Raw genomic sequence first — 16,044 nt, 5'->3', positions numbered from 1 at the left:
GTTTAACAGAGCGACCCCATTCCAAGTGAGAAACAGTAGGGATATTCATTTCCATTTTTAAGCCAGTATCTAAAAAGAAACTGCTCTGCTTTCTAACTTCAATGAAATGTACTAATTACCTTCTTATCTACAAATATGGGGTTGTGTAAAAGCATTATATAACAAAAAATTTTTAAATGGAATTGTTTGTTTAGAAAATTAGTTATCATAATTCTAGGCCAATAGAACAAATACACAAAACATTGTCTGTAATATTTTATTATAACATATTACAGTGGTAGCCATAAATTGTTATCACCTCTTAGGAATGCATAAAAAGACATGACATGCAATTCTCTTAGATCCAGTTTCAGTTGTATAAGTGCATCACAAGTTTTCAGTTTTTATTTATGCACTATTCAGAATTTAATTGTACGTGTAAAAAGTTTTAAAGCTGTGATTTTGTCCATAATTTCATATGCCCCTATCAGAGTTAGTGCCCGAGTTAGTTGGTCACTTAAAGCAGCAGTGGTTAGTGACAAGTTCGTACTTTCCATTTTCCACCTGTCAAGTGCTTGGTGGACTCGCTCACTTAATGAAACAGTGCTGAAAAATTTTTTAAAGAATAATTACTTAAAGAACATTGTTTCAAACTACTAAATATTGTATATCTAGGTTTTTAAGCCAGTTTACCAAATTGAAGTGAGGATTAAATTATTTGGTAAAGATAGTCCCTTTAAAAATTTAGCACAGAGTTTAGAACAGAAAGTAAATGTTAGCCCCATCTCACCCCTTCTTCCTTGGAGAAAATTAACAATTCAATTAACATTCGATCTGAGAGATTTACACTAGACCTCAAAACAATAATTTTTTATGATTATTTACTATAAACCAATACATTACTGCTCTTGATACATCCTTTATAACTTGGTCTCATGACAACTCTCTTAAGTACTGTGTTTCCCCGATAATAAGACCTAGCTGGACAATCAGCCCTAATGCGTCTTTTGGAGCAAAAATTAATATAAGACCTGGTCTTATTTTACTATAACATAAGACCAGGTTTTATGTAATACGAGATAATATAATATAATATAATACCCAGTCTTATTTTACTGGATATAATATAATGTATAATATATAATACTGGGTCTTGTTTTATAAGACCAGGTCTTATAATACATATATAGTATAATATAATATAATAATATAATATAATATAATATAATACCCAGTCTTATTTTACTATTATATAAGACCAGGTCTTATATAACATAAGACCCAGTCCTATATTAATTTTTGCTCCAAAAGATGCATTAGAGCTGATTGTCTGGCTAGGTCTTATTTTCGAGGAAACAGAGTAAGTATATCTATTTTACCAGTGAAGAAACTAAGGCACAGAGAAGCTAAGGGACTTATCTAAGGTCACAAAACTAGTTGGGTTTTAAAGCCTAGCCTTCTGTCCTCAGAGCCCTTACTCATAACAACTACATATACCCACATGGATTTCAAATATATATAATAAACTAACGTCATTCTTTTACAGCAAATTACAGTTCATGTTAATAAGAATGTTTCACAACCATGTAATATTAATGATATAAATCAGAACATGAGAATAAGCTTATACCACATGTTGTCATTCATACATACCTCTTTGTAGACCTATCAGTTTCTGAGATTGCCAGATTTAATTTTTGACACAAAAATTGAAAATTTGTTTCAGTGATGTTGTTGGCAACTATCTGGAAGATCTTCTCTAAGATTTTCTCTATTATTTGAACATAAAAGAAAATTTTGGTCATCACTTTTGAAAAACATACTGTATTTTGAGTTATTATATCTAGGTTTCTTACTTCTGTGCCCCAACAAATATATATGTCAAGTAAAATGGAAGTGTGGAATGCAGACCTAATATACAATAGCTTTTTAATGAACTTCTTTATATACCATCTAGAGAAGCTAAATTTACATCTACCGTGTTTCCCCCAAAATAAGACTGGGTCTTATATTAATTTTTGCTCCAAAAGATGCATTAGGACTTATGTTCAGAATGTCATCCTGAAAAATCATACTAGGGCTTATTTTCCTGTTAGGTCTTAGTTTTGGAGAAAAACAGTACTATAAATATTGTGTATATATGCATATTTCATATTCAAATCACTCATTTAATGAATGTTGGCTTAGATATAAGTACAGAGTGCTCAGTTTAGGAAAAATAAAGCTTCCAGCTAATTTGTACTATACTCATTTTTTTGTTGTTGACCCAAGGCACTTTGGAAATTTTTAAGAACTAGTGATCACCCCTCTGTAATAATCTCAAATATTTTCTGTTTTCTGTTTTTTTATTTTTATATGCCAATAATCCCTCAGGCTAGATTGTATGCTAATGAGATAAATGAAAATCCAGTCTTCTAAGAAAAATTTTAAGGAAAGGACCCCATGTTCTTTGTTAATTGCACAATAAATGTATCTTCTATGATGACTTCCTCTGTGCTCTGGGCACCAGGCCTGCTGTCTGAAGGCCCCTCAGACGTAAGGAAAGGAGGTAAATGGCCAGCGTTCTCTTGTTTCTGCTGACTTCGATCTGATGCCATTGCCCTTTGTACTTTCCCCATAGAGGCCAGAACCACATGAATCCTCCTTCCCCAAGAACCTGAGTAACAGAATTTTAGCAAGGAGATTCAATCATGAACTTGACAGCCATTCTCTCAAGTGCTGTTACATAACAAGAATTATTTATGGCTCCTTGAAAACCCCTAAAGACTTTGTTTTATAGAAATAAAGTTACCACAAAATGTCCCTTTTTTATTATTATAATCAGCAGAACCAACTTGCATAGCAAGTTTTAAAAAAAGCAGCTACTGTGACTTTTAATTTTATCTCAGGTTTTTTTTCCAATCAATGAGGCCAAGTCTTGCAAAAGCTTCTGAATGGTAGCCATGTGTATGGGTGCATGTTGTGGCTGCACATTTTTAATGACCAGCTCACTAGATTATGAGGTTATGCTGATGTAAACTCCTGACTACATAGACAGGGTACATGATATAATAAAAATGATATAATAAAATAATATAATAAAATAATTTTAGGGGACAGTTTTGTATATTCCCTTTCCCCAAGTCTGGAACAATACTTACTAAGTTAATACTTATTAAATGCTGCATTAAATCGGAGGACCAAAATCTGGATGCATTATGAGGATTGACAATGAGGAGCAAAGTCAGAATAGCTGGAAAAAACTTAGTTGTTGGGAACCCAGCCCCAGGGAAAGAATTGGACAGTGAAACTTGCCTCCCATGGGCTTGGAGAAACCAGTCTCCATGTTTTCCAGTAGAAGAACATTTAAAGAAAATGGACTTGCTCTCTGAAATAACTAGGGAGAGAAGGAATAAAGAGTGCCCAGGGATTGCAGGCCAGTGATTCTAGTGGGCAAACAACTGACTGGCATCAATGGAAAGGCTCTTTGGACTTCTTAAGGCCAAGTAATGACTTTTAGAACAACTACATATGGAGATACAGATTAGAATTGATGAAGAAATCTGTGTGTGGATTTTTTGAATCTGGCCACAATCATGATTTTAAAAAAACCTATTGAAGGGCAATGAAACCACTAGGAGGGAAATAGCTCACCCTTCCACTTGGATTTAACTGTTTTCAATTTGAATGTGTAAAGTCCCAGATTAAATACTTTGAATTATTAAAATAAACTCCTTCTGAAAAGGGAAAATGATAAATATTTTAATGTCTCTGCCATATTGAAAGCCTCTAATTAAAGCAAACTATTTTTTAATGTACAGATGATTCTAGAAAATAACTTATAAGCAATTCACTCACTCACTCATCACCTACCATCTCTTTCATCTGCCCTCTGTAGATAACGTGTGATAGTATACAATTGTTTTGCTTTACACAGTTCCCTTGGAGGTCTCACCAAAGGGTTATCATCAAAATTTATATCTTTCAGTGAAGAAAGGTTGTAGATACCACTAGGCAGAGCTGTAAGATTATTTCCTAGTAGAAAAGAAATTATAATTTAATTATACCTTTTTGTAAAAGAAAAGTGTGGAGACAAATAACTGCATATGGGGCATCTACTGTGTCTCACTGCAGAGTACCAGAGAACCCTCCCAATGCTGGCAAATCATAAGTAAGAATCCTAAACTCTTCCTGTTGTTCACTTGCTAGGAGTGAAAAGGAGGAAGTAAAGAAACAGAGCAGTGGTTCCTTTCTTTCACAGAGAATGGCAAAATGAGATAGGCTTTCCTTTCATAATTCAGGAAGGGACTTGACAGAGTAGATGTAATGGTAATTTTTTTAAAAAACAAACTTTTTATTTGGAGCAATTTCAGATTTACAGAAAAGTTGCAGAAATTGTAGAGTTCCTGTGTACTCCTCATCTAGTTTTAGTTTCCCCTAATGTTATCTCATGTTATCATGTTACATTTATCAAATCTAAGAAATTAATACTGGTACCTTAGTATTAGATAAACTTTGCACATTTCTGGGTGTCATTAGATTTTCCATTAATGTCCTTTTCCTGTTTCAGGGAAAGGGGAGTCAAACATTTGGTGATAGAAGGAGAACTGACTCTGGGTGGTGAACACACAATGCAACATGTAGATGATGTATTATAGAATTGTACACTTGAAACCTGTATAATTTTACTAATCAATGTCATCCCAATAAATGTAATAACAATTAATAAAAAGGAAATACTGGCATTAACAAAGGGAAGAGAGGCTTTCGATGGGAGTCCTTTCAGAGGCTGTTACATTAGTCCATGTAAGTGGTGATCTTCAAAATACTTAACTGGTTTAGCATAAGCACTGACCTTCAGAACAGAGGCCAGCTGTGAACAACAGATACAACTCCACTTGCATAACTAGCTGTTTTGCAGGCAGGGGATGAAAGCCTGCCTGGTGGCCTTACCAATGCAGATCTGTAGAGAACTGTGAGGTCTTTCCTCACTGAGAAAAACTACAAGCAACTCACATGTCCGTCTGTCTTCCTTTCCTTTGGCATTTCAGCTCCTTGGAGGAGAGACGCTAACATCTTTTAAAAACCTACACTGCATCAATTTCTGTGCTTGTGGTTGGTTAACCACTTAATGCTCCCAATCCAAAGAGTAGATATTATTATTTCTATTTAAAGATTAGGAAACAGAAGCTTAACATTAAAAAAAAAAGCTTCCTAGTGAATGATGGAGCTAGAAATATAACTAAGGTCTTTTCTACTCCAAAACCCATGCTATGAGGAAAGGAATTAATATCTAAATCCCTTTTTTGGTATAATGTCTCACATTTTTCAAAGTGTTTCATAAGTTTTACCAAATTATATTCCCACAACTCTATGGACAAGTAGAAGTTACAGCCTTCTTGTCTTGCTGATGAGAAAATTGAGGTTCAGAGAGGTTGGCTTCCTAAATTCACTGCAGTGAGTGACAAGAGGGCGTTTCTTCACAAGAGGTCTTTTGTTTGAATGGTGCTCTCACAGTATGCTTCCTGCTTTCAAAATTTCATTCAGTCACCCACCAAATCTATGGCGTGGGTATTCCTGGTAGCTTCATTTTATGAATGAAGGAAACATTAAACTACAAGACTTGAACTGAGCCCCTCTAACTTCAAATTTGGCAATAGAAGTTGGTGACTGTGGGCCTGCGAGTTGTGTAGTCTTTGCCTCCAAACTTATCTCTCTGTGGGCTTCTTGACTGTTTTTTCTTGAGTGTCACCCAAGCTACCCTCTTTTACCCGACCAGTAGCAGTTCCTTCCCACTGAAACAGCTGAGGGCAGTCTGCAGTTTACCCAACACATGCACACACACCCCAAGCTCAAAGCAACCAGCACTAGCCAAGCAGTGTTCCATCCTCAGGTATCTAACTTTCACTTCTGCATGGCCCCTCCTCCAATCATTTAAGTTGTAATAATTCCAACTTGACTCCCTCAGCCATAGGGCCGTTGTTTCCTGCCATTGCTACTTTTGTGATAACCTTAGAATTCTCATTTACCCGTTCAGTTATGTAGTTAAGAGCATACTTGGTCATTAACATATAGTTTCTGTCTCCTGATTGGATCCTGACTGATGTCTTTTCCTCATGCCGATGGGGACTAACAGAGAGCTGGCTAAGCCTGCTGAAAAGTCTGTGATCGTCTCGTTCTCCTGGATCCTGTACTAGAAGGCCTATGGAGAACTGTGCTTCCAGTTGGTAGTTGTGTTCTCCAGTGGCCAGGAGGCTCTAGGCAGCTTTTTTTTTACGCACAAATAGTAGGTGAGTGGAGTATGTGCTGTCCTACACTTGAACAGATAAATAACCTCCCTAAAACACAGTAGTAAAACTTTGCCATAACACAAAAGTGGGACCAAAAATTCAATTGCAGGGCTGAGTTATTGTAACTTACTGCAAAATTAATGAAATGACTGATGTGTACCTGCACAGCCAGCTTACAGGGAGTTCTGGGAACTCAGGAGACAAGTTCTAGTTGCACTATATCTAAGTATTGATGCATTACTGTAGGTTTTACTGCACTACTGGTACTATGGTAACAAAAAGATGAACTTTGTTTTTAATCTGGAAATCCTCTAAGACCGCCCTAGTTAGAAATGCTACTTTCGACTGAAAGGTATGATTTCATAAACTCAATTGTTCTTGTGGTTAGCTGGTATAACCACTATGGAGATCAATTTCCCCAAATCTGGTAAAGCTGAAGATGGATATACCGTCTGAGCCAGCAATTCTCCTTATAGCTATGTGCACTAAAGAAACTCAAGGGGATGTATACCAGGGATATCATGCTCAAGAATGTTTATAGTAGCAAACAAATTGGAAACAGCTTAATTGTCTGTCAACAGGATAATGGGTTAATTGTTGTTTAACCATATAATTGAATATTATACAGCATTTAAAATGGATGAAGTAGGTCTATGTATTAACGTGGATTAATTTTAGAAATATGACAAATGAAAAAAGCAGGTTACAGAATGGCGAATTACATACCATATAGTATAAGATTTAATACAATTAAAAAATTCAAAATAGTACTTTGTATGTATATATATGCGTACATATATATGTAAAAAAACATGGGTGGAAAAAAGATACACACAAAATGGTTACTTCTAGTTTGGGCACAAAAAGTTTTACCTCTATTATTTGATTTCTTAATCAAAAATAGCTCAAGTAAATATCACAACCGTAACACTCTTTATATCTGGGAATAGGTATGTAGGTGTATATTATTTTCTGTAAGTTTAAAATATTTCATAATAATAATATTTTTTAAAATACCAGTCTAGTACCATGTTTCCCCAAAAATAAGATCTAACCAGAAAATAAGCCGTAGCATGATTTTTCAGGACGCTTGTAATATAAAATAAACCCTAATGCATCTTTTGGAACAAAAATTAATATAAGACCCAGTCTTATTTTTGGGGAAATACGGTAGAGCCTATTTTATATTACGAGCATCCTGAAAAATCATGCTAGGGCTTATTTTCCGCTTAGGTCTTATTTTCGGGAAAACATGGTATTTGTTGTGCTTTGGGAAATCTTTTCTGATATCTTTAGAGTAAATGATTTACTTTTTAAAATTTGTTATTGTAGTGATTGACTTTGTAAAAGACTATAAGTTATTAGAATATTGTAGGGTATAGGAGTAGGATCGGGGAGCTAGCGGAGAAGGGAAAACAGAGAAAATGCTGACCTAAGGTTGTGTTAAGTAGGTGATGAATAGTGTCAAGTTCAGAAAGGGAAGAAATACTGAATGAATGGGTAAAGGCAGAGGAGACAGGGAAGAAATGAAAATATGTTCTGGTTCCCCAGCTGGATTATAACCTCTTTCAGGAAAAGAACTGGACCTTATGCTCTACTCACATTTTCTTTACCTATGATAGCCATTCCCTTCCAGTGGGCACTTAATACATTATGTTGACTATTTGCCATTCTGTCCTGCCAATAAAATTTATAACCTCGACACTAATACTCTACTTATTGATTATGCTTGATACTCACCACTCAAGTTTAGTTGCTGTAGATCATTTAAAGATAGAAAAGATGGTGGCAGATAACTTATTTGATTGTTGTATGCATTTAAAGTAACCAGACTTCTCAATTTCCCTATATTTGTTGGAATCGCTCTGATTGCATTATTTGAGATATCAAGTCTTTTAAGTTGAGTCATATTAGACAGCTCTTCTGGAAGTCTTGTTAACTGTAACAAAAATTAAACAATTATATTTTTAATAAATATTTCTACGGCTAATACTTTTTTCTAAAATCAAATAGGAGGGATTTCTTTTTTTTATCTTAGAAAGGAGATATTTCGTGATGTCACAAATTCCTTTGGACTCCCTTGCTAAAACCCACGATATATTGTGTGACATCCTATGACCTCTTCAGTCTGACCCATGCTACCAATTCAACCCCGGGCTTGCTAACCCACTTTTCTGATTCTCTAAACACTCAGTGTTCATTGCCACCTTATCTCTGTCTTCCCTCCTTAAATCTGACCCTACTTTGGTTTATTCTCTTCTTCCCTGAAGTCTTTCCCAATTATTCTGTTCCACATCTGATCTCTTTTTTTCTAGTCTTACCAACATTACTTTTTATTAGTCCATTGGCTGTTTTCCTTGGATTTCTAAATGACATAATGTACCTTTTGTACTTTCTGTATATGTGTTCCTAAGCATTGTGAATTTTGAGTAAGTGCTCAATAAACCCCTTTAGAATGGAGTCACACAGTTTGGCAATGCAGCCTAAAATAAAAATTCCTAGTACAAAAAGTAATGCAAAATATCAGGAATTAAGATACTCTGCTAAGGTGAAGAAAAAATATGTACACTCAGAGAAATAAGGCCATCACAATTGGTTTTGAAGTAAAGGAAGTTCTATGCATGAACAAAAGAATTTTGAATATATGGGTCCCTCAGAAATATCAAAACAAAGTAAATACTGGATATTGTGCTCATTGTTCTTCCAGATATAAAAGAAGCATAAGAGACAGTCCCTCACTTCAAGGAGATTACAGTTTAGTTCAGGGAACAAAATATACGTATATGAAACCATCAAGAAATAGCATTAAGTAATAGGTACTCCAATGTCAGAGTACAATAACAGATATATGCAAGTTTAGAGGATGTGTATCCGTACAAATCAGAGGACGAAAGGAAAGTTTCATGTAGCAGGTGGGACTCAACTGACATCCTAAGAATGAATGGGATTGGATAGAAATTACAGGACACTTAAGGCAAGACAAGTATAATGCATGAAACTGGCCAGGGAGAAGCTGACCAGTAAAGAGAGGTGATAGGAAGCAAAGGGAGATATGTTTGGAGAAGGAACATGGAACCAGGCTATGGCAAGACTAGTGACACTCTGTGAGATAGTGACACTGGAAAACAAGGGAGAATGATCCAAGAGCTTTTTCAGAGGAAAAATGAGACAACTTTGGTGTAAGATTCAGTACAATGGTGATGGGAAAGCAACAGTCAAAGATGATTCCATGATTTCTAGATTGGTAGATTTGAAGAAAATGGCATCAGGACCAAATCAGGACCAGAGGTTTTGAATGGAGTTACATTGGAAAGATAGATGAGTTTGAAGCTATGTTGGGTATAAGACAATAGAGGACCAAAAGAACAAGAACTGGGGGACTAAACCACTAGTGAGAGAACAGCTCCAGTTATGTAGATTTGAATCATGTGTATGGTGTGGTCTTGGAAGGAGTTACTAGAAAGAGAATTAAGAACATAATTTGTAGACTTCCACAGTAAGATACAGGAGGAGAAAGTGAGAGGATTACAAATTAGCCAAGCAATTAGTTGATTATAATGCAGAAAAAGTGTCTTTTAATACAAGAGCAACTTTTAAAACACAACGTGTATCATTATTCATTCCTTCTAGCTCAAGCAACTATTCCCCGGAATAGTCTTTCTGGAAAGGTTCTATACAGCAGGTGTTAGGTTAAAAAAGGTCAAGTAAGTTTGGGAAATATGGGTTAAATAGACACAAACCAATTTCTTGAGTGCTGGACTCTTAATACAGAGTGCAGAACTTTTAATACACTAACGTTCATTGTGATTCTCTGAGAACCCAGTGCTTCTCAAAGCTATTTGACAATAGGAACCCATTTACCCCTTTATTTATTTAGTTGTTTTCAGAAGCAGCTCATGGCACTAGTTTATTTTAGAAACAGACTTTGGGAAATCTTGCTGCAGATAATTGTCTGACCTCTATCAAAGGACTTTAATTTGACTGTGACGATCAAATTAAAGATAGCCTCATGTCCTTTTCAATAATGTGTCTCAATATACATCAGTAATGTTTTGACTTTTAAAAAGTATTTCATAAAATTCACTCTTAGAATTTGAGTAAAATGAAATGCTAAGCTATAAAGAACATTTATTTCCATTAATCTAACAATTTTTAAGGGAAAATTTCCTAAAGAGATAATAAAATATGAAAAAGGCTATATTGATGAAGACGGTCTTCACAGCATTATTTATGATGATGAAAAATTACAACATCCCTGGGTTGTGCCTCCTGCAACTCAAGATTGAAAACAGCGACTGGACTTGGAGCTGAGCTGCGCCCTCCACAACTAGATTGAAAGATAATGATTTGGAGCTGATGGGTCCTGGAGAAACACACTGTCCCCCAATATTCCCCAATAGAATAAAATAAAATAAAAATAAAATAAAAAGATAGACCATGTCCTGGTTTATAAAATAAACATTAACAAAAATAAATAAAATCATAGAGTATGTTTCTGACTAAAATGGAATTAAACTAGAAATCGAAGGTAACAGGAAAATTGCACATCAGTTGGAAATGAAACAATATACTCCATAACCCACCAAAGAGAAATTAGAAAATATTTTCAATGGAAGAAAAATCAAAATACAACATATTAAAATTGGTGGGCACACCTAACGCGTCTTGGAAGGAAATTTGTAGCCTTGACTGCTTATATTAGGAAAGAAGTTCTTAGATCAATAGTCTAAGCTTCCATCTTAAAAACTGGAAAAGGATGAGCAAAATAAACCCTCATCTAGCAGAAAGAAGGAAAAAGAAAAGAGCAGAAATTAATGAAATTGGAAAAAACTCCAAAAACAACAGAGAAAACAAATGAAGCCAAAAGCTGGTTTTTTGGAAAGATCAATAAATTGATAAGCCTCCAGCAAGACTGACAGAAAAGAAAGTCACACGATACCAACAGCAAGAGTGAAACCTGGTTATTCTAATTTGCATTTCACTGAGTATCAGTGAAGTTGGCACCTTTTCATGTTTATCAATCATCTGTCTTTCTGGTGAATGACCTGTTTATATGCTTTGCCAATCTTTTAAAATTATTTTGGAAAAACTAGAAAAGCACATTGCCGCCTTTGTGTGTACATGGGAGGTTTCAGTCTTACTTGCTGGGGTCTCTATATCTGATACCAATTTTGTTAATATGTTGCAATGCTTTGTCATAGCCCACTGCTAAACTTTATGCTTTCTTTTATCTTATAGGAAATAATAATTTGCAGAGTCAAACCTCAAACCTTTTCTTTATAGATGGGATATTTTGCGTCACCTTTAAAAATATTCACCCTTCCGTCATAAAAAGAATTGTGTATGTTCTTCCAATGCCTTAAAAATCATCTTGCCGTTTGCTTTTAGATCTTTAATCCAACTGGAATTGATTTTTTAGTTGATTTTAAATATGAAATAGGGATCTAAACTTTTTTTTTCTTCCCAATTAAATGGGTAGTAAATGGACATAACACCATCCAGTGAAGGGCCCTTGCTGATAAAAAAAAAAAAAAAAAAAAAAAAGGTCACATCATGTTTCAATAAACTGCCCTGGAGGCATGGGGAGGTTTTTAAATGTTGCTCTTCTATGGATCCAGTTTGTCTACACCTGAGCACAGAGGGCTGTTCTAATTTAATTGTGCATTGTGTCACATCTGCCCCCTGCCCCCGCCCTTGTTCTTTGCTTTTCTTGATGATTTTTTTAAACGTGAACTTTATATCCTTTAATATGAACTTTAGAATGAGTTTGTCTATTTCTATATTAAAATTCTATTTGGGAGTCTTATTAAATTGCATGTAATTTTGAAGAACTGGCATCTTTGTAATATTGAGTCTTAATATTGTAAAGTCTCCAGTTAAGTTGGTTTTCTCATGTTTATTTCAGTAAAGTTTTCATCAAAAAGGGGAAAAAAAAAATTACAGCATCCCTAAATGTTAAACAGGATTAGTTACATAAGTCACGTGTTGGTTATAACAATTATTGGGAAGATTATGTTATATCACGGGGAAATTATTATGATACATTAAGTGAAAATAAAAGAATTTAAACTTGAATGTAGTCTTTTTATAATTGCTTAGAAAACCATATACATAAGGAAAAAAAGGCTGAAAGTAAGTTGTCAACATATGACCAGTGCAGTTATATTACAGTAATGTGCTCGTGGAATGACTTTTTTTAACTTTTTCTCAATTTTCCTCCAATAATGTATTTATGTTAATCTATAAGTTTGAAACTATTTTTATAATTTAATTGAAATAAAAATAAATATATAAAATTGTCAGCTTTACTTGGCATTTCATTTTAATGAAATGTTTTCCTATAAAACTTTTGTGTTGAGAAGTGTATTTGTAAGCCAAGTATGGGATTAAAATATAAAACCTATCCTTATAAAAATAAAATATTCCACCTAAATTTAAAACACATATACTCATACAGCTTAGATTCTGATTCTCTTCGTCCCACCTTCCCCCCAAAATCCAAAATATCACTCTCTTACCTTTGTCCCATTTATCTGACTTATATTCAGCTCTTCCAGTGAGAGAAGTTGACACAATTCAGTAGGAAAATACGTAAATTGATTGCTTGAGATGTTTAATTTCTGGATTTCTTTTAAGTTACAGATCTCTGGAGGAATTTTCTGTATTTGGTTTTCTGAAAAATTAAGTACTTGCAAATTTGCTAAAGTACACACTTCTATAGGAAAAGTTTCAAATTTATTACAGCATAAAATGAGAACATGGAGTGATGCCATATTGGAAATACATGGTGGAATTTTCCTTATTTGGTTTTTACCAAGATCCAGGTGTTGAAGATTAATAAGAGAACAAAAGTGCTCGGAAAATATGAGGAGGTTGTTTTCATTAAATTCTAAATGAAGCAGTTGTTTACTGAAAGATATATCCACGGGTATTTCTGAAATATAATTTCCATTAATGCTCAAATAATAAAGAGAATCTAAAGCGCACAAACCTACTGGAAAATACATTATTTTATTATAACTCAATTCAACTTTAGTTATTTTTCTGCAGTTTTTTATTTCAATGGGAACATCTGTGATTATATTTCCTGAAAATTCTAAACTGACCATATTATTAAGATGTGAGATATCTTCAGGTATTCTCACTATGTTGTTTCTGTTTACACTGAGTTTTCTTAAATTTTTAAGCTTGTGGATGTTCTTAGGAAGTTCCGTTAATTTATTATCACTAAGACTAAGGCATTCCAACATTACACAGTGGGAAATGTTCTCTGGTATTTCTTGCAGTATATTTTTATCAAGTATTAGAATCTTAAGTTCCCTAAAATTCTCTATTTTGTGTGAAATAACTTCTAATTTGTTGTTAGTCAGCTGAAGTTCTTGCATTTTGTGCAATCGAAAAATGTCCACTGGCAAAAATGTAAGTTTATTGTGATCCATTAAAAGTTTTCCTAAATTTTTAAGCTCCCTTATTTCTTTTGGCAAACTGCTTATCAGGTTTCCAGTAAGGTTTAATGAAACTAACTTTGGCAGAAAGCACAGAACTTTAGGAAATATTGTTAGCTGATTATATGCCAGAGTGAGAACCCTCAAGTTTTTCAAACTAGACAGAGTATCTGGTATATGTCTTAACTTATTTTTAGCCAGACTTAAAATTTCCAAGTTTCTAAGACTTACTAAGCCAGAAGGAAAATTCTCAATGTCATTGTTATTTAAAAAGAGCTGCTTGATACTCCCAAGCTGTGATATTTCTTTAGGTATTTGTGATAGTTGGTTGTGACTGACATTTAATATCCTTAAATTATGAAGTAACTGAATTTCAGATGGAAATGATGATAGTTCGTTATCTTGCAAGGACAGAATTTCTAGTCCTAGCAGATCACCCAAGTCTGCTCCTTTAAAACTTTTGATTTTGTTCTCATCTAAATATAGATATTTTACATATTTTATTTTTAAAATGTCCTTGGGGAATTCTTGTAAACCCTTGGCCTTGAGATTGACTGTAAAGTCATCTGACCCTAAGCCAAGTCCTTTCTCATTTTCTTCAGAGAGCTGTAGACTGTTTTTTCCCAATGTTTCATGAGATAGGAAGTCAACAGAGGCCTCATATTTAGCAGTCATCTCCGTTATTGATGATGATGGACTTGATGATGTTTCAGTTATTAATTGCACGCTGTCATAGCTAGTGACTGTTTCAGAAGATTGAAGAGCTTCCATTTGTTCTTTATTTCTCTTAGGCTTATTTCCAGAGGAGGATGTATCATCATGTCTGTCTAATGTATCCTTTCTAGGATGTGTTTCACCAATCTGGTCAGAAGGTTTCCCATCAGAACCTTCCTTTAACAAATTTGATATTTCTTTAATAAATCCAGGTTTTTCCACCAACTGTGATTTAGATTTTGTCCTAAATTGACTACTGCTGTCCTCTACCTCTTTTGAAGTATCCTCCTCTTCAGACATCTTATTTGCTGATATGTTTTATACCAATACAAGATTGTAACTCGATTTTAATTTTCATGTTTAATTTTTTCCTTTGAACCTAGAAAACAAATGTTAAGAGATGAAATAAAAATATCAAAATCATAAATCAATTTAAATATGCTTTTTATTCTATAATGAATAATTTGATGAATATAAAAATATTTATAACTAATAAACTAATTTAGATATGATTACTGGTTAAAGCTAGTTTATTGATTACATGCATTTATCACACGATACTCTTGGAATCACATTAAAATTATAGAATAAAAAAGATCACACAATTAGAAAGGAGACATAAGGGAATGAAAGAATTTAGCAAATTTTTGTAAGACGGGGTAGATAATCAGTGGTCCCCCATGCCACATGCAGAGTGCTGTTTGCATTGTGGACATTGCAGGTCTACATATGGTACCAAAGTGACTTGTCCCAACAAATTCAGTACATTATGACAGTTTCCCAATAGGTGGAAGTAAAATGTCTTAAGGAAAGGGGTTGCTTTCTGTAAAAGTAAACTAGAAGTAAAACAAGTCCTTTTCAAGGACTGAAGCCAGACTTTAAGTCTTTTATGTGACTCCTGAGGCACCTACACAACTGGGCAGCACCCCTCCTCAGATGCATGGTCACAGCTCCAGTAAATCCCTTCTCCAAGTTTGTGGTTTTTAATAAATCAACCTCTTTCCTTTGTCCCTTCATCCTCAGTGTGGTAGCTACTTCCTAGACTTACTATCTCTGTGTTACTGCAGTTCCCCCTTACCGTTTCAGTTCTCCAGTACTTGTCTACACAGCTCCCTAAATCCAATCCTTTCTGTTTAACTGGTATGGTTTTAATATTTCACAAACTCTTCAAGAGAATAGAAAACCGAACATTTTCCAACTTGTTTTATGAGACTAACACTAACCTTCACATCAACACCTAACAAGGACAATATGAAAAGGAAAACTACAGTCCAATTTTACTCAAGACAAAAATGCAAAAATTCTAAACATTAAAAAAACTTCTAAATTTTATAAAAACCAGCAATATATAAAAAGGAGAATATTTTGTGACTAAGTTGCATTTATCCCAGGAATGCAAATTTGGATTTTAACATTAGAAAATCAACATAGTTTGCCACATTAAAAAAGTAAAGGAGAAAAATCATATGATAATTTCAATAGAAGCAGAAGCACTTGATAAATTGCAACATTTTTCATGATTTTAAAGAAAAATTTTAGCAAACTAGGAATACATGGGAATTTCCTTAATCTGCTAAAAGGAGTCCATAAAAAATCTACAATAAATGTCACACCTACTGGTGAAACAATGAAACCTT

The 16,044-nt window shown here is 34.2% G+C and overlaps 1 protein-coding gene across 1 annotated transcript; it reads right to left on the bottom strand.

Annotated features, from left to right (window-relative positions):
• Positions 1 to 398: 398 nt before the first annotated feature.
• On the bottom strand, positions 399 to 14,707 carry LRRD1 (leucine rich repeats and death domain containing 1; the record flags this gene model as incomplete). The annotated part of the gene is made up of 5 exons (XM_081079764.1): positions 399 to 585; positions 1,633 to 1,750; positions 3,832 to 3,993; positions 7,989 to 8,187; positions 12,767 to 14,707. The coding sequence occupies 5 exons, from the start codon at positions 14,705 to 14,707 to the stop codon at positions 399 to 401; spliced, it is 2,607 nt and encodes an 868-aa protein (XP_080935890.1).
• Between the last annotated feature and the right edge of the window lie 1,337 nt (positions 14,708 to 16,044).

Source organism: Rhinolophus hipposideros, assembly GCF_964194185.1.
Source record: "Rhinolophus hipposideros genome assembly, chromosome: 18".
NCBI lineage: Eukaryota > Metazoa > Chordata > Mammalia > Chiroptera > Rhinolophidae > Rhinolophus > Rhinolophus hipposideros.
This window is presented reverse-complemented; position numbering and strand designations above follow the sequence as displayed.